Source organism: Lithobates pipiens, unplaced genomic scaffold, assembly GCF_037356315.1.
Source record: "Lithobates pipiens isolate NorthernLeopardFrog02 unplaced genomic scaffold, aLitPip1_a1.2 Scaffold_18, whole genome shotgun sequence".
Taxonomy (NCBI): Eukaryota; Metazoa; Chordata; class Amphibia; order Anura; family Ranidae; genus Lithobates; species Lithobates pipiens.
Genome location: NW_027507758.1, coordinates 618,464,593 through 618,492,278, shown reverse-complemented (window position 1 = coordinate 618,492,278; position 27,686 = coordinate 618,464,593). Strand labels below are relative to the sequence as shown.

The following is a 27,686-nucleotide window of genomic DNA, read 5'->3' as shown; positions in this document are numbered from 1 at the left end:
AGAGTCACTAGGCCCTGTGATATCCAACTCGAGAACTTTTTATTTTTGTGAAAGGCCAGGGGGAACTGAAGCTCACCCAGGAAGGAGGCTAGACGTGGGGGACTAGAGAGCAATTTACATTTTACCCTATAAAGGGACCAGAGGTAGAGGGACTGACCCACTATGTCATTGAGTGGTGCAACATCCTTAAGGGAGACAAAGCATGACCAAAAGAGACCCAGAAGGTAGAGGGGGACAACTGAGATCCTCTCAAACTGTAACCATGGAATAGAGGAGGAAGAGGCTTGCCATTGTGCTAATTGTATGAGGCGTGAAGCCAAGAAATATTTACATAGATTGGGGCAGCCTAGGCCACTTTTAATAGGGGCACTTTTTCTATGAACAGCTGCTCAAATGGGATACGTGTAGACAGCTCCCTAATAGAATGTCCATGGACAGCAAAAAAAAAATGGTGCAATTGCTTGTAGTGACAAAAGTTCATAGGAAAGCTTCCAAATCTCTCTCTAAGGGTCCGGGGAGAGGAGCCTACAGTAGAATTCTTTTGATTGAATAAAGGGATGGTGCATAAGACATCTACTTTGTTGGAGGCTCATAAAGCGTTTTTCTAAGGCCACTGTATATCAGCTCTAACGCGACTTAAACAAGATAACAATTCTCATAAATGTGAACTATGACAGCAATTGAAGAAAGCAGAAGATCTTTTCCTGAAAGCCCCCACAGTAGCCTACCTTCGCACTGTCACTTTTTCTACGGCATAATAGAAAGTTAATGGACATGACAAAAATCAATAAATCCTCTTGAGATTAATCAAAAATTTTACAAATATGCTAATAAACCTCAAAGGATGCTAGCAAAGAAACCTAAGACTAAATACTCACAATTCTACCCCTGATTTTTTTTTTCAATCTGATAGAACTCTGAAATATTGTCCACAAACTTTCACCAAAAAAGTTTTGAGGACTACTATAGAATTTCCAATTCTCTGGTCTTCAACCCCCTTTTAGTCAGATAAATTTGATAAATGTATGTCTTCCCTCCATCTTCCTAAACTGTCCCCAACTGATCTAACTTCCTCAAATGTATAAAAGGGTTCTCCGAACTGTGGCCCTTGGGCTGGATGTGACCCATTACTTGCCTTTATCCTGGCCTTGGGGCACTATTGCTTCCACTGACAGATGGAGCCACTATTCCTCCCACCCACACCAACAATGGGGGTTCCTATTCCACTCACACCAGAGATTGGGAACTAAGTTTCAACTGGATTCTTGGTAACATTGCTGGGAGCCACCTTGCTTTTTATGTTCATAGCCCTACGATATGATATAATGGGCCTGGGTGGTAAGTGTGGGTTGTAAGATCGGATCTTCCAGGAGAGTAGACCAATGTTTCCTGAAGATATTCTACATTTTTTTTGAAGCGTGCATGAAACTGGGTCATGAAGCGGGTAGGTTGTGACTCGTTTATGGGGCCCTTGACTTCAGGTGGATTATTGGAATAATATTGAAAGGCATCGTTAACCAATTCCGTAGGCACTATGACTAAGCACCGTGTTCGGTGTGAAACATGTCAGCGGCTGTGCAGTTAGTCTGTTTACCAGCCTAGATGCTATGATTTTAATTACATTTTTGAAATAAAGTTGAACAATTCGGAGTGCGGCTATCCAGCTACATCTTTTCTACTTCAGTTCCTGTTGCAAACAGAGCCAGCACCCTGTGGGATTGTGGAGACAGCTGTTTTGGGAGAAGTCATTACCTTAGAGCGGTAATTCTTTGCAATTCCGTAGGGTACTCCTTATCAAGGAATTTTTTCATGAGCAATTGTCCATGTGAGATGTAATCAGTATCCCGGTACAGTTGTTCCAGAGCCGGCAGAATTGACTTTGAGGGGTATTACCCACCCACCCGGGGCGATGACAACTTTTATAATGGACGAAGGAATTACCAGCTGTTGGCTTGACGTAGTTTTGGGCATGGATCTTGTTTCCATCGTGACATAGTGAGAGATCCAGGAAGGCTAGGGAATTATGATCCTTAACATGGGTAAATGAGAGACCTAGGGAGTTTTGATTGCAATATTCAGCAAATCTTTCAACGCAGTAGGATGGGCCATCCCAGATGATGAAAATCTATATATCTGCCGTAAAAAAAACACATGGGCGGCAAATGGGTTGTTGTGGGTGATGTGCATGGATTTCCAGTTCCCCATGGTTAGGGAGAAATTGGCACCCATAATGATTTCATTAATTTGTAAATAGTAGGCGCCATTGAATTCAAAGTAGTTATGCTTTAAACAGAACTGGGTGGCTTCCAAGATGAAATCTGCTTGCCTCGGGTTAATAAGGGATCCTCAGCCAGAAAATATTTAACCGCTCTCAAACCTACTTCATGGGGGATGGAGGTGTAAAGATATGTAACATCAAGAGTAGGGATGAGCCGATAATCCCCCCCCCCCCCGGTTCGGTTTGCACCAGAACATGCGAACAGGCAAAATATTTGTTCGAACACGCGAACACCGTTAAAGTCTATGGGACACGAACATGAATAATCAAAAGTGCTAATTTTAAAGGCTTATATGTAAGTTCTAAAAAGTGTTTAGGGACCTGGGTCCTGCCCCAGGGGACATGTATCAATGGAAAAAAAGTTTTTAAAAACGTCAGTTTTTTTTTGGAAGCAGTGATTTTAATAATGCTTAAAGTGAAATAAGAAACCGTACCAGGCCATATGCCCTCAACAGTTCTTTTATAACTGAGGGTGGGGCCACATGGTGACATTGCCAGGTGACCCCGCCCCTCTCTGACACACAGGGACTTTCCTGTGGCATCAGAGGGGGCGGGCCATCTATTTATGTAACCATGGAGGCGGGTCGGACTTGGGACATTTTTATTTTTTATCTTTTAATAAAGGACCCAAGCTGTGTCTTGTCATTTGTACTATTTTGACACTTTTTTTTGTGAAACGGTAGGAGTACATTTTTACCCCGTTACCATTTCACACAGGGGGGAGGCTGGGTTCTGGGAGTCCCCTTGTTAAAGGGGGCTTACAGATTCTGATAAGCCCCCCGCCCACAGACCCCCCCACATCACCGGGCAAGGGTTGCGGGGATGAGGCCCTTGGGGACAAGGTCCTTTGGGGGGCACCCTTCCCATGTTGATGACATGTAGCCTGATATGGTTCAGGAGGGGGGGCGCTCTCTCGTCCCCCCCTCTTTTCCTGCAGCCCCCCCACGCCATTTTTTTTTAAAATTTAATTTACATTTTGGCACGGGGTTCCCCTTAAAATCCATACCAGACCCCTATGCCATTTCTTTTTTTCATTTTGGCGCGGGGTTCCCCTTAACCACTTGACCACTGGGCACTTAAAACCCCTTCCTAACCAGACCAATTTTCAGCACTCACATTTTGAATGAGGACTTCTCAGTCATACAACACTGTACCCATATGAAATTTTTGTTCTTTTTTTCACACAAATAGAGCTTTTCTTTGGTGGTATTTAATCACCATTGGGTTTTTTATTTTGCGAGAAAAAAAAATGAAAATTCTGTAAAAAAATGAATTTTTCTTCGTTTCTGTTATAAAATTTAGCAAATTAGTATTCTTTTCTTCATAAATTTTGGCCAAAAATATCTGAAAATTGATCACACCTGAAGTTCTGACACCCTATCTAATTTCTTGAGACCCTAACATGCTAGAGAAGTACAAATACCCCCCAAATTACCCTTTTTTGGAAAGAAGACATTCCAAGGTATTTAGAAAGATGCATGGTGAGTTTTTTTAAGTTGTCTTTTTTTCCACAACATTCTCATATTAGCAGGTTATTTCTCACACACAGCATATGCATACCACAAATTACACCCCAAAACACATTCTGCTATTACTCCCGAGTACGGCGATACCACATGTGTGAGACTTTTACACAGCATGGCCGCATAGACATGCAGGGAGCACCATCAGGAGTTCTGGAGCACCCAGGACAATTCTGACATTTCTCTCCTACATGTAAAAATCATCATTTATTTGCTAGAAACTTACATATTACCCCAAAACATTATATATATTTTTTTTAGCAAAGACCCTAGAGAATACAATGGCGGTCGTTGCAACTTTATACCTCACAAGGTATTTGCGCAGTCATTTTTTGAACGCTTTTGCATAATGTGAAAGATGAAGTTACACCGAGTAAATAGATACCTAACATGTTACCCTTCAAAATTGTACACGCTTGTGAAATGGTGCCAAACTTCGCTACTTAAAAATCCCCATAGGCTCTCGCTCTAACGTTCGCAGCGATACCTCAAATGTGTGGTTTGAACACCGTTTTCATATTTGGGCGGGACTTACGTATACATTTGCTTCTGCATGCGAGCACACATGGACAGGGGCGCTTTAAAACCTTTTTTTTATTTTATTTTTTTTTTTCATTTTACTTTATTTTAGTTTGACACTTTTTCCCCAAAAATAATTTTTTTTATCACTTTTATTCCTATTACAAGGAATGTAAACATCCCTTGTAATAGGAATAGGGCATGACAGGTCCTCTTTACAGTAAGATATAGGGTCAATAAGACCCCACATCTCACTTCTAGGCTGGGAAGCCTGAAATAAAAAAATAAAAAAAACGACCCTGGCTTTGATCGTAGCAGTTAGTCGGTAGAAGCATCCCCTCTCGCCTCCTGTAAGAACGATCAAGCAGTGGAACTGCCGCTATGATAATTCTTATGGTGTAGGGAATCGCCGGCGGAAAAATATGATACCTGAATGATGCCTGTAGCTGCAGGCATCATTCAGATATCTCTGCACAATTTCAAGGACATCATAGGACGGCTGGTGGGCGGGAAGTGGTTAAAACAAATTATTATTTTTTTTAACACAAAGTTGTCCATTTATACAATATTTCTAACACATAGCATGTACATACCAAAAATGACACCCCAAAATAGATTCTCCTACTCCTCTTGAGTACGGCAATACCACATGTGTGAGACTTCCACAGCCTGGCCACATACAGAGGCAGAGTATGGCTGGGTATAGCTGCGTACGGCTGGGTATTGCAGAGTATTGCAGGGATGGCTGAGCATGGATGGATGGATGTGGCTCTGTGTCACAGAGCAGCGCTGTGGGCACTACAGACCCAGGCCACAGCGCTGCTGCCACCAATCTCTCCCCCTCTCCTCTCACACTGTACCGATCGGTACACAGAGGGGAGAGAGGAAACGGCGTCTTGTCATGATGCCGGTTTGTTTACAAGTGATCGTCCGTCATTTGACGGAGCCATCACGTGGTAAATGGACGCTATCAGCGGCCATTTACCGTGATCCATGATGCGCCGGGTTCACGGATGCTCTCAGGTGTGTGCCCCGGGGGGCGCGCAAGAGTGAGATTCTGGGAGGACGTCACTGTATGCCCTCCCAGAGTTATGCAACCTCCCTGTAGCCGTCATTTGGCAATGGGCGGGTTGGCAAGCGGTTAATATCCATACCAGACCTGAAGGGCCTGCTATGGAATTTGGGGGGATCCCCATGCTTTTTTATTTTACATTTCGGGTTCAGGGTTCCCCCTAATATTCATACCAGACCCAAAGGGCCTGGTAATGGACTGGGGGGATCCCATGCCGTTTTTTTTAAATGACTTCTTTTATCTGTATTGCCAGGACCGACAATTCATTATAGTCGAGAGTAGTTATAAAATACTTTTTTTCCTTTAGAAATGTAATTTTGCTGTCAGACTGTTCTAAACACGGGAAAAATGCGCCACTTTACAGGCATACTATAGACACCCCCCAGGTATGGAATTTATCTGAATATTTCACTTTTATTGTTTCACTTTAAACATCATTAAAATCACTGCTCCCGGAAAAACTGATTTTTTTAAAACTTTTTTTGCATTAATACATGTCCCCTGGGGCAGGACCCAGGTTCCCAAACACTTTTTTATGACAATACCATGCATATAAGCCTTTAAAATTAGCACTTTTGATTTCGCCTATAGACTTTTAAAGGGTGTTCCGCAGCTTTCAAATTTGCGGCGAACACCCAAAATTGTTCGCTATTCGGCGAACAGGTGAACATCTGATGTTCGAGTCGAACTTACGTTCCACACGAACACCGGGCTTATCACTGAACAAGAGACACTAACATATATGTTCATTCCCATGTGTAAGATTGGAGTGTATCTAGTAAGTGGATGCCATCTCTAATGTAAGAAGGTAAGTTTTGGCCACGAGGCTGGAGGAACTGATCTATATAGATCGAGAAGCCACTGGTGACACTCTCCATGGTGGCCACTATCGGTTGACCTGGTGGGTTTTTAAGACCCTTGTGTACTTTAGCAAGTGATAAAAGTAGGGGACTTTTAGAAATCTCTCCAAAGGAAAGCAGCCTCAGCTGTGGTGATGATGTTTTCCTCTAAGGCCCTCTTGGTGAGTTGGGCAGCTTGTACCGAAAAATTCCTGTAGGGGTCTCAGATTAGTTTACAGTATGTTGTGGTATCTGAAAGTAATCTCTGAGCTTCTGTGAGGTAGTCGTGTCTATTCTGAACTACTATACCCCCACCCTTGTCAGCAGGTTTGATGACAATATCGCAATTCTGGGCTAAGTTGTCAAGGACTGATAATGGCCACCATGGAGAGTGTCACCAGTGGCTTTAATTCACTTAAAGATCCACATGTTTTATATAGTTTTAGCTATTATACATAAATTCTACTGTTGTATAATATTTAAAGGAAAAAAACACTGCGCTATAACAAACAAATACTGAAAAATTCAAAACAGCTGCCAACACTTCAAACAAACAAAGTTCAGTGAATATAAAGTGGCAAATAGTGTAGCGCTGGATATATGTAACAAAACCATACATAAATGAATTATGTGGTTACAAAAAACAAAATGTGAATATACAGAAAATGCAACATAAAAACTGTGAATACTAAAAAGTGTTGATAACTAAATAGTGAGTCCCAGTGAGAAAAGTCCACATGTATTAAGTGGTGCACAAATGTTGTGGTAGATATTCCTCACAAGGAAATCAGGGAGTCCACAGATCAGGTGAAACCAAGGATAACGACTTGTCTGAAGTGATTTCAAAGAATAGGTAAAATACTCTTACCAGAGAAGATGGTCAACAGCGCTTGGGGTCCAAACATGGAACCAAATGGTAGATTGATGGTAGTCCGAATGGATACTGGGGAGGCTTCCGATGTTATAAGACTATGGTGAACGTCTCTCGAAGCGTCTCTCCAAGTGTCAGGATCGGATGGGTCGCATTTGGGGTACCAACCCCAAATGTGGAAGGTGGTCCACAGAAAATATAAAAGAAAAAGAAAGCTCCAAATGGTGCAGATCAGAGGGTAACCATTGGGTTTTATTTAAAAAGTCATAAAAATAAACAAGGCGGGTTTTATTGCTTCTACACTTAAATCACTCCGGGATTTTTCCAGTGGGTGCATGCTCCTCACGGGTGACTTCAATGTCCCTCTGGAGCCTACTCTGGACACCTCTAGAGGTGGCTCTACTTTATCTCATAAACGTTTTAAGTAAATTCGTACACAGCTCCATGAGTCACAGTTGATGGATGCCTGGAGGATTATGCATCCACGGGAGCGAGATTTCACCCACTATTCATCGGTACACCATACGTATTCCAGAATTGATTTATGTTTAATTGACCATCAACACTTACCATTACTAGTGAAATCAGGCATAGAAACCTCCCCCCTATCAGATCACGTGCCAATATCACTCACTATTAAAGTAGAAGAAATATATATATTTAGGCAGGGATCAGCACCACTGTTAATTGGCTGCAATGGGGTATGTACAGAGAATAAGTACACGTACACCACTGGCCACCAAGAAAACACAGTGGTTACCAGGGTAGGTAGCAAGCCTATCCAAAAAGTAAAATACAAGGGAGAAAGGAGGAGTAAGCAGAACTAAACCCTTGTAGTAACCTCTACTGATATATATTACTACTAAGGTACCAATACCAATAATGATGCACGCCAGTACCTATAGTGTACTAGAGGGGTTCCACAAATTATATGAATAACTCACCAAAAAGGTGTACATATGGGCCACTCATTGACACTTATATACAGCAACACCATGTATACACACACTCGTTTTGAGGGTTCCACCTGGGATACTCTTTAAGGCTATGAATAGCTGTTGGATCTTAGCGAACCCAATGTGGGATGCAACCTTGACCCACCTCTGGAGTTATGTCTTTTCAGCCCCAGCTATTGCCTAGTGATATTCTGTATGTAAATGTCATATATGTTATCCCAAACAATGGTCACCATGTTGCGTTGTATATGCTTCTTTTCCTTAACCACTTTCAGACCGGACCATTTTGCTGGCTTGAGACCAGACCACTTTTTGCGATTCGGCACTGCGTTGCTTTAACTGACAATTGCGCGGTAGTGCGACGTGGTTCCCAAAGAGCTTTCTTTTGGTAGTATTTGATCACCCCTGCGGTTTTTATTTTTTGAGCTATAAACAAAAATAGAGCGACAATTTTGAAAAATATGCATTATTTTTTACTTTTTGTTATAATAAATATCCCCCAAAAATATATAAAAAAAACATTAGGCCGATACGTATTCTTCTACATATTTTTGGTTAAAAAAAAAAAATCACAATAAGCGTGTATTGATTGGTTTGCGCAAAAGTTTTAACAAAATAGGGGATAGTTTTATGCCATTTTTATTAATAATTTTTTTTTTTCTAGTAATGGTGGCGATCAGCGATTTTTATTGTGACTGCGACATTATGGCGGACACATCGGACATTATTGACACATTTTTGGGACCATTGTCATTTATACAGCAATCATTGCTATACAAATGCAGTGATTCCTGTGTAAATGACACTGGCAGTGAAGGGGTTAACCAGGGGGTGGCAGTGTAGAGGTTAAGTGTTCCTAGGGGTGTGTTACTAACTGTGGGGGGCTGGGCTTTGTTTTAGTGAACACTGATCTCTGCTCCAATCACACGGAGCAGAGATCAGCGTCACATGTTGCTAGGCAGAACGGGGAGATGCTGTTTACAACGGCATCTCCTCATTCAGCCGCCCCGTGAGACGATCGCAGGTATCCCCGCGGCGATCGAGTCCGCGGGACCCGCGGCCAGACTCACGGGGGTCCCGACCGGCACGCCGGCGGCACACACGCGATGGCAGGGCGGCATTTAAAATTGGACGTACCTGTACGCCAATATGCCTGCCCGTGCCATTCTGCCGATGTACATCGGCGTGCGCCAGATGGGAAATGGTTAATAAACATTGATTAAAAAAAAAAAAAGAGGGTAGCCAGGACTGCAAGATTTTCTTCTGCAGTTCCTCTGAGCTCCACAAGGTGGTGAGCTCTCTTATAGCGAGACAGGAAGTCTTTATTGAATACAGACAGGAAGTGATAACAGGTATAAATAGGAAGTTGCGGGTGAGAGCTGAGTCGGGAGGAAGTAGAGAGAAGACATTGCTGGAAGTATCGAGGAGGTAATAAGATCTTATTTTCTATTAACACCCAGTAACCCCCTCCGTCATGTTCCGTCCTCTATCTCCATAGTCACTGTGACGTCTTTTATCTCCAGCAGATGATGATACACACATATATAGTGTGGAAACCTAGATTAACCCCTTCAGGGGTGGAACATTTCCCCACTTACGGGGCTGGAACTTTCTCTTCATTTTATAGATGTGTCTCCTTCTCACTGGAGATTAGATGAACATCCCTGGGTTTGGTTTGAGACGGGACCACAGAACAGATCTAAAGTTCAGGTGCCAAATCTGAACCCCATTAAAGATAATGGGAACCAAATGTTAAAGTGGAGTTCCAGGCTTTTTTTTTTTGTTTATTAACCACTTGCCGACCGCCGCACGCCGATGTACGTCGGCAGAATGGCACGGGCAGGCATAAGGACATACATGTACGTCCTTTGCCTCCCGCGGGTCGGGGGCCCGATCGGGCCCCCGCCCGGTGCCTGCGGCGGTCGGTTTTCGTTCGGGAGCGATCCCGGACGAGGGGACGGCCATTCATTCATGGCCACCCCCTCGCGATCGCTCCCGACGAATGGAAATCCCCGGTGACATCACTTCCTCTCCTGTAATGTAAACACAGGAGAGGAAGTGATGTATTCTCTCCTCCGTGTCGGTATTTTTCGTTCCGACACGGAGGAGAGCGGATCGTGAGTTGCACCAACACACCCCACACACAGTAGAACATGCCAGGCACACTCACACCCCCCCTTTACCCCCCGATCACCCCCCCAATTACCCCTGCCCCCCAGTCACAGTGACACCAATGTCATTTTTTTTTTTTTTTTTTTTTTTTTTTTGCATTGGTGTCATTTGTGACTGTAATAACTGTTAGGGCAGTTAGGGTTAGCCCCCTTTAGTTCTAATGTACCCCCCTAACCCCCCCAATAAAGGTTTAACCCCGTGATCACCCCCCGTCGCCAGTGTCACTAAGGCTGGGTTCACATTGCAGCGGTTTATGAGAATGAATGTGATTCGCACCGCACTGCAGTGCAAATCACATCCGATCTCTGTGCGATTCGAGTTCAGCCATTCGCCGCACCCGCCACACCCACCGCACCCGCCGCAAATTCGCACGGGACCCTTTTTTTGGCCCGCAGCAGAATCGGATCGCATGGGTGTTCACACCATGCGATCCGAGTTTGCAGATCGCACTGCGATATGCGAACTGATCTGGGGGTGTCAGTAACATTTCACTGACACTCCCAGCAGTTCGCATAGGGCAGTGTGAACTGCCGCCGGGAGGCATGCGATGCGGGAACCCGCCGCGGATTCGCGGCGTTTCCGCATCGCTCCAGTGTGAACCCAGCCTAATAAGCGATCATTTTTCTGATCGCCGTATTAGTGTCACAGGTGACGCTAGTTAGGCAGGTAGGTATTTAGGTTCGCCGCAGCTTTTTATAGCGCTAGGGACCCCCATATACTACCGCATAAAGCCCCCTGATTGCCCCCTAGTTAACCCTTTCACCAGTGATCACCATATAACTGTTACAGGTGACGCTGGTTGGTTAGTTATTTTTTTATAGTTTCAGGGCACCCGCCATTTATTACCTAATAAAGGTTTAACCCCCTGATCACCCGGCGGGTGTCATTTGTGACTAATAACTGTTAGGGCAGTTAGGGTTAGCCCCCTTTAGTTCTAAGGTACCCCCCTAACCCCCCCAATAAAGGTTTAACCCCGTGATCACCCCCCGTCGCCAGTGTCACTAAGGCTGGGTTCACATTGCAGCGGTTTATGAGAACGGATGTGATTCGCACCGCACTGCAGTGCAAATCACATCCGATCTCTGTGCGATTCGAGTTCAGCTATACAGATAGTATGGCTGAATTCGTGTCACACCCGCCGCAAACTCGCACGGGACCCTTTTTTTGGTCCGCAGCAGAATCGGATCGCATGGGTGTTCACACCATGCGATCCAAGTTTGCAGATCGCACTGCGATATGCGAACTGATCTGGGGGTGTCATTAACATTTCACTGACACTCCCAGCAGTTCGCATAGGGCAGTGTGAACTGCCGCCGGGAGGCATGCGATGCGGGAACCCGCCGCGCATTCGTGGCGTTCCCGCATCGCTCCAGTGTGAACCCAGCCTAATAAGCGATCGTTTTTCTGATCGCTGTATTAGTGTCACAGGTGACGCTAGTTAGGCAGGTAGGTATTTAGGTTCGCCGCAGCTTTTTATAGCGCCAGGGACCCCCATATACTACCGCATAAAGCCCCCTGATTGCCCCCTAGTTAACCCTTTCACCAGTGATCACCATATAACTGTTACAGGTGACGCTGGTTGGTTAGTTATTTTTTTATAGTTTCAGGGCACCCGCCATTTATTACCTAGTCTCACTAGTGTACCCCTAAATTTAGGGGTGTCTACTTTCTAAAATGGGGTCATTTGGGGGGGGGGGTTTGTGCCATCTTGGCATTTTATGGCCTTCAAAACTGTAACGCCCTTAGAAAGCCTGAAGGCGGTGCTTGGTTTTCGGGGCCCCGTACGCGGCTAGGCTCCCAAAGAGTCCCACATATGTGGTATCCCCGTACTCAGGAGAAGCAGCAGAATTTATTTTGGGGTGTCATTTCACATATGCCCATGGCATGCGTGAGCAATATATCATTTAGTGACAACTTTGTGAAAAAAAAAAAAAAAAAAAAAAAGTTTGTAATTTTCCCGCAACTTGTGGCAAAATATAAAATATTCCATGGACTCAACATGCCTCTCAGCAAATAGCTTGGGGTGTCTACTTTCTAAAATGGGGTCATTTGTGGGGGTTTTGTGCCATCTTGGCATTTTATGGCCTTCAAAACTGTAATAGGTAGTGAGAAGTGAACTCAAAAAATTACGCCCTTAGAAAGCCTGAAGGCGGTGCTTGGTTTTCGGGGCCCCGTACGCGGCTAGGCTCCCAAAAAGTCCCACATATGTGGTATCCCCGTACTCAGGAGAAGCAGCAGAATTTATTTTGGGGTGTCATTTCACATATGCCCATGGCATGCATGAGCAATATATCATTTAGTGACAACTTTGTGAAAAAAAAAAAAAAAAAAAAAAAGTTTGTAATTTTCCCGCAACTTGTGGCAAAATATAAAATATTCCATGGACTCAACATGCCTCTCAGCAAATAGCTTGGGGTGTCTACTTTCTAAAATGGGGTCATTTGTGGGGGTTTTGTGCCATCTTGGCATTTTATGGCCTTCAAAACTGTAATAGGTAGTGAGGCGTGAAATCAAAAATTTACGCCTTTAGAAAGCCTGAAGGCGGTGCTTGGTTTTCGGGGCCCCGTACGCGGCTAGGCTCCCAAAAAGTCCCACATATGTGGTATCCCCGTACTCAGGAGAAGCAGCAGAATTTATTTTGGGGTGTCATTTCACATACGCCCATAGCATGTGTGAGCAATATATCATTTAGTGACAACTTTGTGTAAAAAAAAAAAAAAAATTTTTTTTTTGTCATTATTCAATCGCTTGAGGCAAAAAAATAAAATATTCAATGGGCTCAACATGCCTCTTATCAATTTCCTTAGGGGGTCTACTTTCCAAAATGGGGTCATTTGGGGGGGTTTTGTACTGCCCTGCCATTTTAGCACCTCAAGAAATGAGATAGGCAGTCGTAAACTAAAAGCTGCGTAAATTCCAGAAAACGTACCTTAGTTTGTAGATGTGACAACTTTTGCGCAAACCAATAAATATACAATTATTGACTTTTTTTTTACCAAAGACATGTGGCTGAATACATTTTGGCCTAAATGTATGACTAAAATTGAGTTTATTGGATTTTTCTAATAACAAAAAGTAGAAAATATCATTTTTTTTCAAAATTTGCGGTCTTTTTACGTTTATATCGCAAAAAATAAAAATCGCAGAGGCAATCAAATACCATCAAAAGAAAGCTCTATTTGTGGGAAGAAAAGGACGCAAATTTTGTTTGGGTACAACATTGCATGACCGCGCAATTACCAGTTAAAGCAGCGCAGTGCCAAAGTGTAAAAAGACCTCTGGTCATTTACCAGCAAAATGGTCCGGTCTGAAAGTGGTTAAAAGTCAGTAGCTACAAAAAGTGTAGTTTGAATTTTAATAAATGGACACTTACCTGTTCCATGGTCCAGCGATGTGGCCGAACGGGGTGTGGCTCCTCTCCGCCGGCGCCTCCATTGCCACTCTGGGCACCTGGCCGTAACAGCTTTCGGCTTCACGGCCGGGCACGCACAGTGCATGCGCAAGTCGCACTGCGCTCCCAGAGTGGAGAGGCGTTCTCCTGGGACCTGTCACGTTTCCCAGGAGATCGCATTGAGGGAGGGGCGAAAGGAGGAGTCGCCTTGGCGGTCCCTTGGTGGAAGGAGGAAGTGGGCCAGGAAGTCCCCCTCCTAACGAAGCCCCCACTCCCCCGAGGAGTGCTTAAAGCGGAAGTTCCATTTTTGGGTGGAACTCCGCTTTCAAAAATGGTAATGGCCGTTTTCTAGGCTAATAGGCATCAGATTGTCAGATAAATGGTATCGGGGGCTGGGCACTGCCCTGCGGGACGTGTACCGAAGGAAATGGATTTTGCCATTTGGCAGGGAACAGCAATTTTAGTATTGCTTAAAAGGAAACATTAAAATGCAAAATTTGTTTAAATAACATGTCTGGGGGATGCTGTGTCCCGGCCTGGGAAGTGGTGTATATGTACGATGTATACAACCTACTACACCAACACTGACATTTGCATATTATAATCAATGTTGCTGAGATTGCTGGTAAATGGCAGTTTCAGGTCTCTTCCTTCCATCTGAAAACAAGGTGGCTGGGTTTCTTTTCATCTATACCAGATGCTTATCCTAGATGATAGACATGGGCGTTTCGTTTCGTACGAATCTCAAATTCGTACGAACTTCCCTAAATTCGTACGTTCGGGAGGATCCGAAATACGAATTGCCATGCGTCCAAATTTTGTACGAAATACGAACTTTTGTTTACGAATTTTGGATCAGTCGTCGTCGACGACTCATGCTTTCTATGAGTGGCTCCCACCATCTATGTGCTATGCTGACTTCCTCCTGGGGCTGTACCCCTGCTGTGCTCATTATGAGTGGCTCCCACCATCTATGTGCTATGCTGACTTCCTCCTGGGGCTGTACCCCTGCTGTGCTCATTATGAGGGGCTCCCACCATCCCTGTGCTGTGCTGACATCCTCCTGGGGCTGTACCTCTGCTGTGCTTATTATGAGGGGCTCCCACCATCCCTGTGCTGTGCTGACATCCTCCTGGGGCTGTACCTCTGCTGTGCTCATTATGAGGGGCTCCCACCATCCCTGTGCTGTGCTGACTTCCTCCTGGGGCTGTACCCCTGCTGTGCTCATTATGAGGGGCTTCCACCATTCCTGTGCTATGCTGACATACTGAGCACAGCAGGGGTACAGCCCCAGGAGGAAGTCAGCACAGCACAGGGATGGTGGGAGCCCCTCATAATGAGCACATGGCTGCCATGCACAGCTGCTCCAGTTTTTGCCTGCTCCAGTTTTGATCCCCCGCACTGTATGGGGTCACTGGGGATGTGCGGGGTCACTGGAAATTGTTTGGTGTTACCACGCATGTGCTCTCCGCACATCCCCGGTGACCCCAAACAGTGTGGGGGATCTATAGAAACTGGAGCAGGCGAAAACTGGACTAGCGGTGCATGGCAGGCAATCCGTTTTTCTCTTTAATTTTCATATCTTAACGGAACGAACTGAAGAGAAGCTGATTGGTTGCCATGGGCAACTGCTCCAGATTCTGTTTGCTCCAATTTTGATCAATTTTCCTAAATGTCTTTTTATCTGTTCTAGCAGTCATATGTGTAAATGAGAAGAATGGTGGGGGCACATCAGGGCACATTAAGGCACATTGGAGCACATCAGGGCACATTGGGGCACATCAGGGCACATTGGGGAACACCAGGGCACATTGGGGAACACCAGGGCACATTGGAGCACATCAGGGCACATTGGAGCACATCAGGGCATATTGGAGCACATTGGGGCACATTGGGGAACATCAGCATCGACTGTCATATTGAGGTACCGTATATACTCGAGTATAGGCCGACCCGAATATAAGCCGAGGCCCCCAATTTACCCCCAAAAAAACTGGCAAACTTATTGACTCGTGTATAAGCCAAGGGTGAGACATGCCTGTCCATCCCTGTGTGTGTGTCCGTCCATCCCTGTGTGTCCGTCCATCCCTGTGTGTCCGTCCATCCCTGTGTGTCCGTCCATCCATCCCTGTGTGTGTGTGTGTCCATCCATCCATCCATCCCTGTGTGTGTGTGTCTCCATCCATCCATCCATCCCTGTGTGTGTGTGTATCCATCCATCCCTGTGTGTGTGTGTGTCTCCATCCATCCGTGTGTGTGTGTGTCTCCATCCATCCGTGTGTGTGTGTGTGTGTGTGTGTGTGTGTGTGTGTCCAGCCTACCTGTGTCCCGAGCCTTTGTCCCGAGCCTCCGTCCCGTGCCTTGCCTCCTTGCCTCCGTCCCGTGCCTTGCCTCCGTCCCGTGTCGTGCCTTGCCTTGCCTCCGTCCCGTCCCGTCTCGTGCCGTGCCTTGCCTCCGTCCCGTGCCCTCTTCGTCGGCGCCTCGGCGGCCATTGTAAAATTCAAAAGCCGAGCCTCCGCCTTCGCCTGTGATAGGCGGAACACTGAATTTCCCAGCAGCCTGTGTTCCGCCTATCACGGACATCGTATCATCCTCGTCCGTAGTACGAGGATGATACGATGTCCGTGATAGGCGGAACACAGGCTGCTGGGAAATTCAGTGTTCCGCCTATCACAGGCGAAGGCGGAGCCGGAGGCGCGGCTTTTGAATTATAGAATGGCCGCTGTCTGTCTGCTCGACACGCTGATCGAGCGGGCAGACAGCGATGACTTGAGTATAAGCCGAGGGGGGCACTTTCAGCCTCAAAAAAGAGGCTGAAAATCTCGGCTTATACTCGAGTATATACGGTATATATACTTTTGCCTTTAAACTCATCGTAAAGAACATTCGTACAAGTTAACGAACCTAACGACAATTAGTATTTCGTACGAATTTCAATTGTATTTCGGACACGAATTACGAAGTACGAATTAATTCTAATACGATAGGTAACAGAACAAAACTAAACTAATTTATTGACGGCGCCCATGTCTACTAGATGAGGTACTCCTATAGATCATAATGAGGGATCCCACAAAAAAAAAATCAGCGTGGGATTTCCTTTTAAATACAGTACATACCAGATCCTTATCCATCATGAGTGTCTGGTGTGGATACCAAAGAGAACCCCATCAAATAAAGAACAGTTTGGGGTGTTGTGCTTTTTAAGGACATTTTCCCGCACAATATCTATTAAGTAATTTTTAACGAAGATATTTTTAAGATACAGAATCAATCTATATGACACAGTCTATACATGTGAAACGTATTCACGGAGACAAGTGATCATACAAAATAGTTACATTTTTTTGGTTGACAAAAGACAAATATTTACATGAAATTAAAATACAGACTGCATTACTTGATCATTTGACAATTAATGGAAACACCCACAAAATGGGCGTAGTAGTACCTTGGAGTTAATTATCACCATTATCACTTCTCTGTAGAATCAATAACCTTTTGATAATTGGCAATTAAACAGAATGTCTGCATTTCACACGTCCAACCGTTACTATACTGCAGGTAAGTAAGTGGTTAACAATGTGAAATAAATTAGACATTAGTTTGTCAATAAAATTGGCATCTATGCAAAAAGAAATTTATAATGAAAAATTAAATTTAGAGAAAAATCTAAAAGGCGGTTATTGATTCGGGAGAAATATTTTCAATAATAGAATATTCAAAAAAATCAATATTTAAATTAAGAGAACATAGAAGAGATGATAAACATATATTTACCCATTTCCAATATGACTATTAGTGTGGGTTGTTGGTTACCAGGAATTTTAAGATGGCTGCCGTGGCTTTCAACATAGATTCTCTTACAGAGGAATTACTTTGTGTGACCTCCGAGTTCCAAGGAGCAGGGATCTTCATGAATGTAAAATGTGTATTCATGCATGGTGCATGAGTATCAGTTTGTCTGGGAGTCTTCCAGTGTCCCTTCTCAGGGGGGGTCCCTAAGCTTCCCCCTGAGCTCTCCTTTCCTTTTGACCATCTTTTTAGTTTTTTAAATATCCTCTTAAACAAAAAGATCATAAAATTATACTAAGTTCTGCCCAGAGGGCATGTGTTCCCTCCTCATTGGCAGGCAACAGGTAATGGTTAGCTTTCCCAGGAGCCTCGTGATTTTAAGGTAATTGCACCTTCAACCACCAGGTGTCTCACATGTGTTTTGTGGTTTATCTCTATAAGTGATATATTTAATTTTATATTGTGTATTTTTTTTTTTTGTACCTTAGTGAAAATAATCTCTTAAACTGGGAATTCTACTAACCACATACTATCAAATATGCTTAGCATAATTATTGATTAATCACTTGCATAACATGGTGATATATATGCATATCAATGTATATCTATTAATCTTTAGTCCATTTAGAAAGGACACAGGTTAGATATATATCAAACAATATCACATACAATTATTATCTATATGGATACATGTATAATTCGGGTATCCAATCAATATTTGTTTATCTAAACATAGGTTAAATTCTTATACAGTTATAATCACGATTATATGTTTTTCATAATACTAATTCGTTCCTAAAACAATTCTACTAATAACCTTATACTTTCATATATATTTTCTTTATAACCGATTTCATCAACTCATCGGATACTAAATTATAATGTCTCTGTTGTGACCTATATATAATTTGAATGGCTTAGAAAACATATGGATGATACTGGTATATGAATCTTGTTATAACATCTCTCCAACATTGTGACACAACGCCCCAGATACATGCACCTGTCATTCAACTCTTAGTTTCTATAACTGTTATCATCCTAGCGTATAAATATCTCCTGCCATTGTCTCATGAGAAGCTAGGACAATACTGACTACTTGGCTTATTGATCTCTCACTTTCTGAGACAATGGGATATTTGTTCTGGTCATTCAGGTTTAATGACTGTTAGTCACAGGTACATCCTAAGTATGGCCCAAACCTTGCCATATATATTTGCACGGCCTTCCTTGTCCATTCAAGGAGATAGATAAGAGTTTTTCTGGTGTCTGTGACAAAAGATCCTTTTGTTCAGGCAACATCTTGTCTCAATACAGGCTTGTAAAACTTACAAGGATAGCTAATCCCCTGAACATTTGGAAAAACATGTGAGATCCTGTATTTTGCTTTAAAGTTCTCCAAGGGGGTCACAGTTCAATAATATCAACATTATAGTTCATCCACTTTTTTTTTAGGCCTACTGAAATCTCTCATCTCTGCCAGTGAATATTAAATGTATTTCTTCATGAATTCACAACAGGGGTGTTCCTCAAATTCAACACCAGAACCTTTAGAGCTGGTATGAACTTTAAGTGGGAACACTATGCAAAAAACAAGGAAAAATGGGTCCACCTAAAGTTCATCCCAGACCTTTAGACTAGCATGCAGCCTGGCAGGTCCAATAAGAGGAAGGGCATATGGCCCTTCTCCTCCTGAACCATACCAGGCCATATGTGCTCAACATGGTGAGATCCCCCGGAAAAAACATATTGTCCCTATGTTGATGAGGGGAAGACCATCCCTGGCCTGGTGGTTTTGGGGGTCTTAGAGTGAGGGGCTTATAGGAATCTGGAAACCCCTTTAAAAAAAAAAAAAAAGAGGAAAACATATATTCCCCCAATGTTTATGAGTAAGTGGTACATAGCACGTAGAGCCAAGTATGAACATGAATTGCCCAGTGACTCAACAGTTTGATGGCATTGTTTCTGAGCTTCTTCTTTTATCGTAGCACCACATTACATCATTATGTGAAAAAAAGTTAACAAAGTTACCTCCCCTACTGATCTCACAGACTACTAGAGAACAATGAAGGCCAGAGTTGTACAGATGAGGATCAGATTGATGTTTAGGTGAGACAATAAGAGAGAGAACAAAAATAAACACCCCAGTGATATAGACAAGGCCTACAGATGTAAGCAGCAGTGATCACTATGAAGGAATAACTGAGAGTAAAGAGCCCGCCTATTAACCGCTTACATCCCCATCCCAATATTGTCCAACCAATAGAAAGGGAGAGGAAAGATTACCGCTCCAGGTAGGTGTGTTGAGAATGACACTCTGCTCAAGGTGGAAGCAGCAGGTGCAGGCTAAGCATGTAGCAATGAAGAAGGATCTGGACAGCTGCACTCCAATATAAACGCCTTTTTTGTATAAAATAACAAAGGTTCAAACAACAGCTGGGTACAGGATAAATGAACTAACGCGTTTCACACTCTTAATAGTGTTTAGTCATAGCTACCACTAAGCACTATTAAGATTGTGAAATGCGTTAGCTAATTTATCCTGTACCCTGATGTTGTTTGAACATTTGTTATTTTATACAATAAAGGTGTTTTATATTGGAGTGCGGCTGTCCAGTTCCTCCTTCTTCATTGTACAACCAATACCTTCCAGATAATTATCTGATATCTATCTACAGAGAAACCTGCATAGATCACAGGACAACACCAATGAGGATGAAGGAGGACCGGAGTCGCATGACTGAGAGGATACTAAACCTCACCCTGGAGATCATCTACTTGCTGACCGGAAAGGTGAGGAGGATTCTGGGAGGTCACATGACATCACTCTTATCTCTATTAACCACTTCCCGACCAGCGCACTCCAATGTACGTCAGCAGAATGGCACGGGCAGGCATATTGGCGTACAGATACGTCCAATCTTTAATGCCGCCCTGCCATCGCGAGCACACCGCCGGTGGCGTGCTCGCGTGCCGGTCAGGACCCCCGTGAGTCTGGTCGCGGGTCCCGCGGACTCAATCGCCGCGGGCATACCCGCGATCGTCTCACGGGGCGGCTGAACTGGGAAATGCCAATGTAAACAGCCTCTCCCCGTTCTGCCTAGTAACAAGTGACGCTGATCTCTGCTCCATGTGCTTGGAGCAGACATCAGTGTTCACTAAAAGAAAGCCCAGCCCCCAACAGTTAGTAACACGCCCCTAGGAACACTTAACTCCTACACTGCCACCCACTGGTTAACCCCTTCACTGCCAGTGTCATTTACACAGGAATCACTGCATTTGTATAGCAGTGATTGCTGTATAAATGACAATGGTCCCAAAAATGTCCGATCTGTCCGCCATAATGTCGCAGTCACAATAAAAATCGCTGATCACCGCCATTACTAGTAAAAAAAAAATTATTAATAAAAATGCCAGAAAACTATCCCCTATTTTGTAAACGCTATAACTTTTGCGCAAACCAATCAATAATCGCTTATCGATTTTTTTTACCAAAAATATGTAGAAGAATACGTATCGGCCTAAACTGAGGGAAAAAACGTTTTTTTTTATATATTTTTGGGGGATATTTATTATAACAAAAAATAATGCGTTTTTTTCAAAATTGTCGCTCTATTTTTGTTTATAGCGCAAAAAATAAAAACCGCAGAGGTGATCAAATACCACCAAAAGAAAGCTCTATTTGTGGGAAAAAAAGGAAGTCAATTTTGTTTGGGAGCCACGTCGTATGGCCGCGCAATTGTCAGTTAAAGCGACGCAGTGCCGAATCGCAAAAAGTAGTCTGGTCTTTGGCCAGCAAAATGGTCCGGGGCTGAAGTGGTTAATAAAACACAGAACTGACCGTAGAGGTGAGGAGGATTCTGGGAGGTCACATGACATCACTCTTATCTCTATTAATAAAAACACAGACCTGACCGGAGAGGTGAGGCAGGTTCTGGGAGGTCACATGACATCACTCTTATTTCTATTACCCACTTGCCTACAGGGCAGTTAAACCCTCTTCCTGCTCAGGCCAAATTTCAGCACGGTCGCACTTTGAATGACAATTGTGCGGTTATGCAACACTGTATGAAATTTTTATCATATTTTTTTTCACACAAATAGAGCTTTCTTTTGGTGTTATTTAATCACTGGGGTTTTTATTTCTTGCTAAACAAACAAAAAAAGACCAAAAATTTTGGAAAACAATAGCTGTTTTCATGATTTGTTAAAAAAAAAAAAAACAGGAAATTTTTCTCCTTCATTACTGTGTGCTGATGAGGCTGTACTAATGGGCACTGATAGGCGGCACTGAAGAGCACTAATTGGTGGTACTGATAGGTAGCACTGAAGGATACATATTGGCAGCACTGATAGGTGGCACTGGTATTCAGCAGTTTTGCACTGGTAGGTGGCACTGGTGGGCACTGGCGAATGGCACTGGTGGGTACAGATGAGGAGGTGATGGCTCTCTGTTCGGGACCGATGTCCCTCTAAAACATGTCGGCGATCTGTTTTTTTTTATTTTCCTCATGCTGTCAGCGTGAAGAGAAAAAAAAGCAGATTACCGGCTCTGTTTACATCACGTGATCAGCTGTCATTGGCTGACAGCTGATCATGTGGTAAGGGGTCAGGGTCAGCCCCTTACTCCGTTTCTGTAATCATTTGGGTCTTGTAGACTTGCTGATCACAGAGCGTGCCGCGCGTGCACCGCAGGGGGCGCGCAGGCAGCTCATGCACGGGAGGACATACATGTACGCAATCCCGGCAATTGAGGCCCGTGCTGTAGCTGTCTTTTGGCTATAGTGTGGGTGTGAAGGGGTTAATAAAACACAGACCTGACCGGAGAGGTGAGGAGGATTCTGGGAATGTGACATATTACTGTTTTTACTTGAATAGCGTTTACCTCTTATGAAGTCTGGGGATCATATGACCATCACAGTGCCTCCATGTGACTCCTTAAAACCTGAGAGACACAACATGCAGAAGATTCTAGAAGTCACCAAGAAGATGATGGAGCTGCTAACAGGAGAGGTGAGGAGGATTCTGGGAATTCTGGGACATTATCCAGTAACAGACAAGGGATGTGTCTGGATGGTGACTGTATCATTGTGTGTGTCAGGTTCCTATAAGGTGTCAGGATGTCACTGTCTATTTCTCCATGGAGGAGTGGGAGTATTTAGAAGGACACAAGGATCTCTACAAGGACGTCATGATGGACAATCAGCCGCCCCTCACATCACCGGGTAAGAGGAGACTTTATTGTAAAGGAGAGAGCAGTACGGAGGCTCCACCTAGATCCCCCATCATCTGATAAACACATAGAAACAATGTATTCAGTCAGTGTGTGTGTTTCCTACAGATGGATCCAGTAATGGGAGCCCACCAGAGAGATGTCCCCGTCCTCTGTATTCCTGGGATTCCACACAGGAAGGTCACACCATCCCTCACCATCATCAGGTCAGTAGAGATGAGGGTCTGGAGCATAAAGTGACATGTGGAGACGATGTGTGGACTCTACAAGATGATATTTTCTATGTGATCTCCCATCATAAATACTTCTATGTTACAGATGTCATTTTCTGCCATTCTGTTGGTTTAGGGTAAAGATCTGATGAACATGAAAGTTGAGGGTGAAGTAGAAGAGACGTATGTGAGGGATGATCAGCAATATACGGAGGAGGCTGGAATAATGAGGACATTCAAAGAGGAGGACACTCCTACAGAGATCAGCACAGGTGAGCCACAATATATTCTTCTGTTATCTCTGCTCTGTTACTGCACACTGATTGGTCCAGAGTAGGGCAGGAGATGAGTGGCGTTATAGGTTCATAAGTCACCTCCTTGTACTGATTCCCATCCTGCACATTAGATCCTCTTTTTTTTTTTCAGATAACCCCCCTTCTCTGTGCTGCAGACACAATTTATTTATTCAGACATGATTTATTTTATAGTGATGAGCTGAACGTACCTGGGTCTGGTTTGGGGTGGGTTCTGCAAACTTTACAGAAGTTAAGATTCTGAATCCAAAAGTCAATAGCAGCCAGATCTTCGATATCATCAATGGCCATTTTCAGTGCTAATAGGCAAGGGATTGCCAAACAAACGGGAGGCTGGGCATTGCCCTGGGGGACATGTACCAAAACAAAAGCCTTTTTTTATTATTTGAATTTTTCGTTAGGCAGAGTGCAGAGATTTTAATATGTGAAACATTCAAATGTTACTTCTCTTTTTAAACTAGTAGACAGGGTTTCACTTCATCTATACAGATCTTATGACCCTAAATGAAGGCCTGGTATAGATGTTAAGGAGGGTCCCTGAGCAAAAAAAGGATCCTCCTCAAAATACATACATGGCACTTATCCAAGCATGCAGCCTGGCAGGAGAGGGAAGAAGGGGATATGCGTATGTCCCCCTTCCCCTCTTTAACCATGTATGCAGGTGCAGTTAGCTATTTTTCCACTAAGTGGCTCTGTACCATAGTATCTGCTTACAGTAGGTAAAATCATTAGGTGCTAGGCCCCTTTTAGGTAAAGTCATCAGGTGCGAGGCCCCTTTTAGGTAAGGTCATCACGTACTAGGCCCCTTTTAGGTAAGGTCATCACGTACTAGGCCCCTTTTAGGTAAGGTCATCACATGCTAGGCCCCTTTTAGGTAAGGTCATCAGGTGCTAGGCCCCTTTTAGGTAAGGTCATCAGGTGCTAGGCCCCTTTTAGGTAAGGTCATCAGGCGCTAGGCCCTTTTTTAGGTAAGGTCATCACGTGCTAGGCCCCTTTTAGGTAAGGTCATGACATGCTAGGCCCCTTTTAGGTAAGGTCATCAGGTGCTAGGCCCCTTTTAGGTAAGGTCATCAGGTGCTAGGCCCCTTTTAGGTAAGGTCATCAGGCGCTAGGCCCCTTTTTAGGTAAGGTCATCACGTGCTAGGCCCCTTTTAGGTAAGGTCATCAGGTGCTAGGCCCCTTTTAGGTAAGGTCATCAGGCGCTAGGCCCCTTTTTAGGTAAGGTCATCACGTGCTAGGCCCCTTTTAGGTAAGGTCATCACGTGCTAGGCCCCTTTTAGGTAAGGTCATCAGGTGCTAGGCCCCTTTTAGGTAAGGTCATCAGGTGCTAGGCCCCTTTTAGGTAAAGCCCTCCTGCAGTGATGCCATGGTTAAGTCAGAGCCCTGTTTTAAACTAGTTTGAGAGGAGCACTAGAGCAGTCGTGACATAGGAGCTTACCACCCCACATTGGACAGGGCAGGAGGCCACGAGGACTAGCCCTATACCCAGGAAAAACTGGCTGTAGTCTTTCTGTCCCTTTATGGAAGTTGGGACAAGAACAAATTGCAAAAGGCCTTTCAGGAGAGGCCAAGAATTCCCTGTGTGAGACTGCTTCCCTGGCGGCTCCTGGGAGAGGTGTACCTATGGAGGAGGTGACTACTGAGAGCACAATCCTGTGAGTACTAATGACCGGGGTGGATGGAGAGACTATAAAGATGGCTGCCAGAGTGCTGCATAATCTTTCACATGTGACTACTATGGACCATCCACGAAATGTGATTGACTGTGTAGTGTTAAGTGTCTCTATGTGATGAGACTGTTATGCCAGGGGTTGACAAATTTGCTTGGAATCTAGGAGCCAGCTTAAAAAGTTAGGAGCCAGGTCCGTGACGACGATCCGGACCTGTCCCTGGCCTGACATGGAGACAAGTGAGGGGAAGATAGCAGCGTCGTTGTAATAAGAATAAAAGTGACACAACATTTTTTTTAAAAGAACAGTGGAAAAAAAAAAAAGTTAAAATAAAGCAGAAAAAATAATAATTTTTAAACGCGCCCTGTCCTGCCCGCATATAAAATCGGTGTTCGAACCACACATAGGAGGTAGCGCCGTGATCGGTAGAGCGAGAGCAATAATTCTACCCCAGACCTCCTCTGTAACTCAAAACGTGCAACCTGTAGAATTTTTTTAAACGTCGCCTATGCAGATTTTAAAGGGTAAAAGTTTGTCGCCATTCCATGAGCGGGTGCAATTTTGAAGCGTGACATGTTGGGTATCAATTTACTCAGCGTAACATTATCTTTCACAATATAAAAAATAATTGGGCTAACTTTACTGTTGTCTTATTTTTTTATTAACTAAATTATTTTTCCCAACAAAAGTGCGCTTGTAAGTCCGCTGCACAAATACGGTGCGACAGACAGTATTGCAACAACCACCATTTTATTCTCTAGGGTGTTAGAATAAAAAATATATATAATGTTTAGGGGGTTCTAAATAAAGGGAAGAAAAGGCAGGTAATATAATACATGTAGAGGAATCTTCATTAACATTGCTGGTTTGTCATACCAACGGCGACCACAAGAGGGCGCCAGATTCCATAAGGAATCATAGGACCGCAGAAGGCCTCAAAGCCGCGGCCTAAATTTTCGGCCGCCGGCGGAACGGCCCGACGCGATCACGCTGGGGGGGTCCACAGACACAGGATACCCCCAGCTGTGCTGCCCCAGGCGCGAGGTCGCTATTTCTAGTCGCCAATGCGACCTGGCGACCGGGTTTTGTCGAGCCCTGATGTAGACAGAACGGAGATCTGTCAATGTAAACAGACAGATCTCCATGCTGTCAGGGGAGAGGAGACTGATCTGTTGTTCATACTTGGTATGAACAACGAACGGTCTCCTCAAGACAGTGCTATCCCCCCACAGTTAGAATCACTCCCTAGGAGACAGTGAACCCCTTCACTGCCAGTGTAGTATACAGTAATCAGTTCATTTTTATAGTACTGATTGCTGTATACATGTCAATGGTCCCAAAAAAAATTAAAAAAAATAAAAATAAATAAAAAAAAAAGTGCCAAAAGTGTCCGATCCGACCCCCACAATGTCGCAGTCCTGAAAAAAACAAAACACATCTCACTGCCATTACTAGTAAAAAATAAAAATAAATAATAAAAATACTATATATAGCTCCTATTTTGTAGACACTATAACTTTTGTGAAACCAATCAATACACGCTTATTGCAATTTTTACCAAAAATTGGTAGAAGTCTACATATTGTCCTAAACTGAGGAAGACATTTTTGTGGATATTTATTATAGCAAAAAGTAAATAAAAAAAAAAAAAAAAAAACATTTCCCAAAATTGTCACTCTTTGTTTATCGCGCAAAAAATAAATACAAATAAAAATCACAGAGGTGATCAATTACCACCAAGCATAGCATAGAGTTCCCAGCATAGCTAGATAACTGACCACTCTGCGCTCTTCTGCCTAGTGTAGTCAGTTTTTACTAGGAAAGCAGAGGGACTGGCAGGATCACCAGGGATTTCACATAAAAGAAGCAATACAAAAAGAACAGGATATTTTCTAATACAAGTGCAATGTACTGCAGTTACATAGCAGGAATATGAAGCGTTGGGTTAACAAATGCTTTAATGCAGAGAAGGCATTAAAATGCTAGAAACTTTTTACCTTTACAATCACTTTAACCACTTCCCGCCCAAGGGCGTCATGACATCCTGGACTTTCAGTGGGAATATCTGAATGATGACAGCAGCTACAGGCAACAATCAGATATCCTTGTCTTCAGTCAGGGGTTTTGTGCACCATAAAAATTATCATAGCGGCAGTTTCACCGCTTGATCGTTCTTACAGCGAAGGCAGGGGACACCGTCCGGCACCAGATGGCGACGATAGAGATTTCTGGTCATCTCATGACGCCACGCCCGGGTTCCCGGAAGTAGACAAAGCTGCAATCGCAGCTGTCAGCATGAGCTCGTGAATTTTTTCTCGATATCATGCTTTCCAGCCTGGAGGAGAGATGTGAGGTCTTACAGGGGAGGAGGAGGAGAGATGTGGGGTCTTACGGAGGAGGAGGAGAAGGAGGAGTTGTAAAAGTAAAAAAACAGTAAAATTGTAAAACGCCCCTGTCCCTGGTAGCTCACGGTCAGAAGCACACGTTAGTCCCGCCCACATATGTAAACACTGTTCAAATTACACATGTGAGGTATCATCACGTGCCTTAGTGCACAAGCAACAATTCTAGCTCCAGACCTCCTCAGTAACTCTAAACATGTAACCTGTAAAAAAAATTGAAAGCGTCGCCTATGAAGATTTTTAAGTACTGAAGTTTGGAGTTATTCCATGAGTGTGTGCAATTGTAAAGAGTGACATGTTAGATATCTATTTACTCGGCATAACATCATACAACAAAAATTGGGCTAACTTTACTGTTATTTTTTAAAAATCATTAAAACAGTTTTTCCCCCAAAAAAAGCGTTTGAAAAATTGTTGCGCAAGCACCGTGCAAGATAAA

At 43.8% G+C, this 27,686-nt stretch overlaps 1 protein-coding gene across 1 annotated transcript in view; it reads left to right on the top strand.

Moving 5' to 3' along the window:
- LOC143986845 (uncharacterized) overlaps positions 1–27,686 on the top strand; it is a 237,704-nt gene that overhangs the window by 184,744 nt on the left and 25,274 nt on the right. The window contains exons 13-18 of the mRNA XM_077485254.1: positions 9,328–9,486; positions 20,095–20,209; positions 22,295–22,429; positions 22,518–22,641; positions 22,758–22,855; positions 22,998–23,133. Coding sequence (XP_077341380.1) covers positions 9,328–9,486; positions 20,095–20,209; positions 22,295–22,429; positions 22,518–22,641; positions 22,758–22,855; positions 22,998–23,133 — 767 coding nt within the window. The remainder of the gene's footprint in view (positions 1–9,327; positions 9,487–20,094; positions 20,210–22,294; positions 22,430–22,517; positions 22,642–22,757; positions 22,856–22,997; positions 23,134–27,686) is intronic.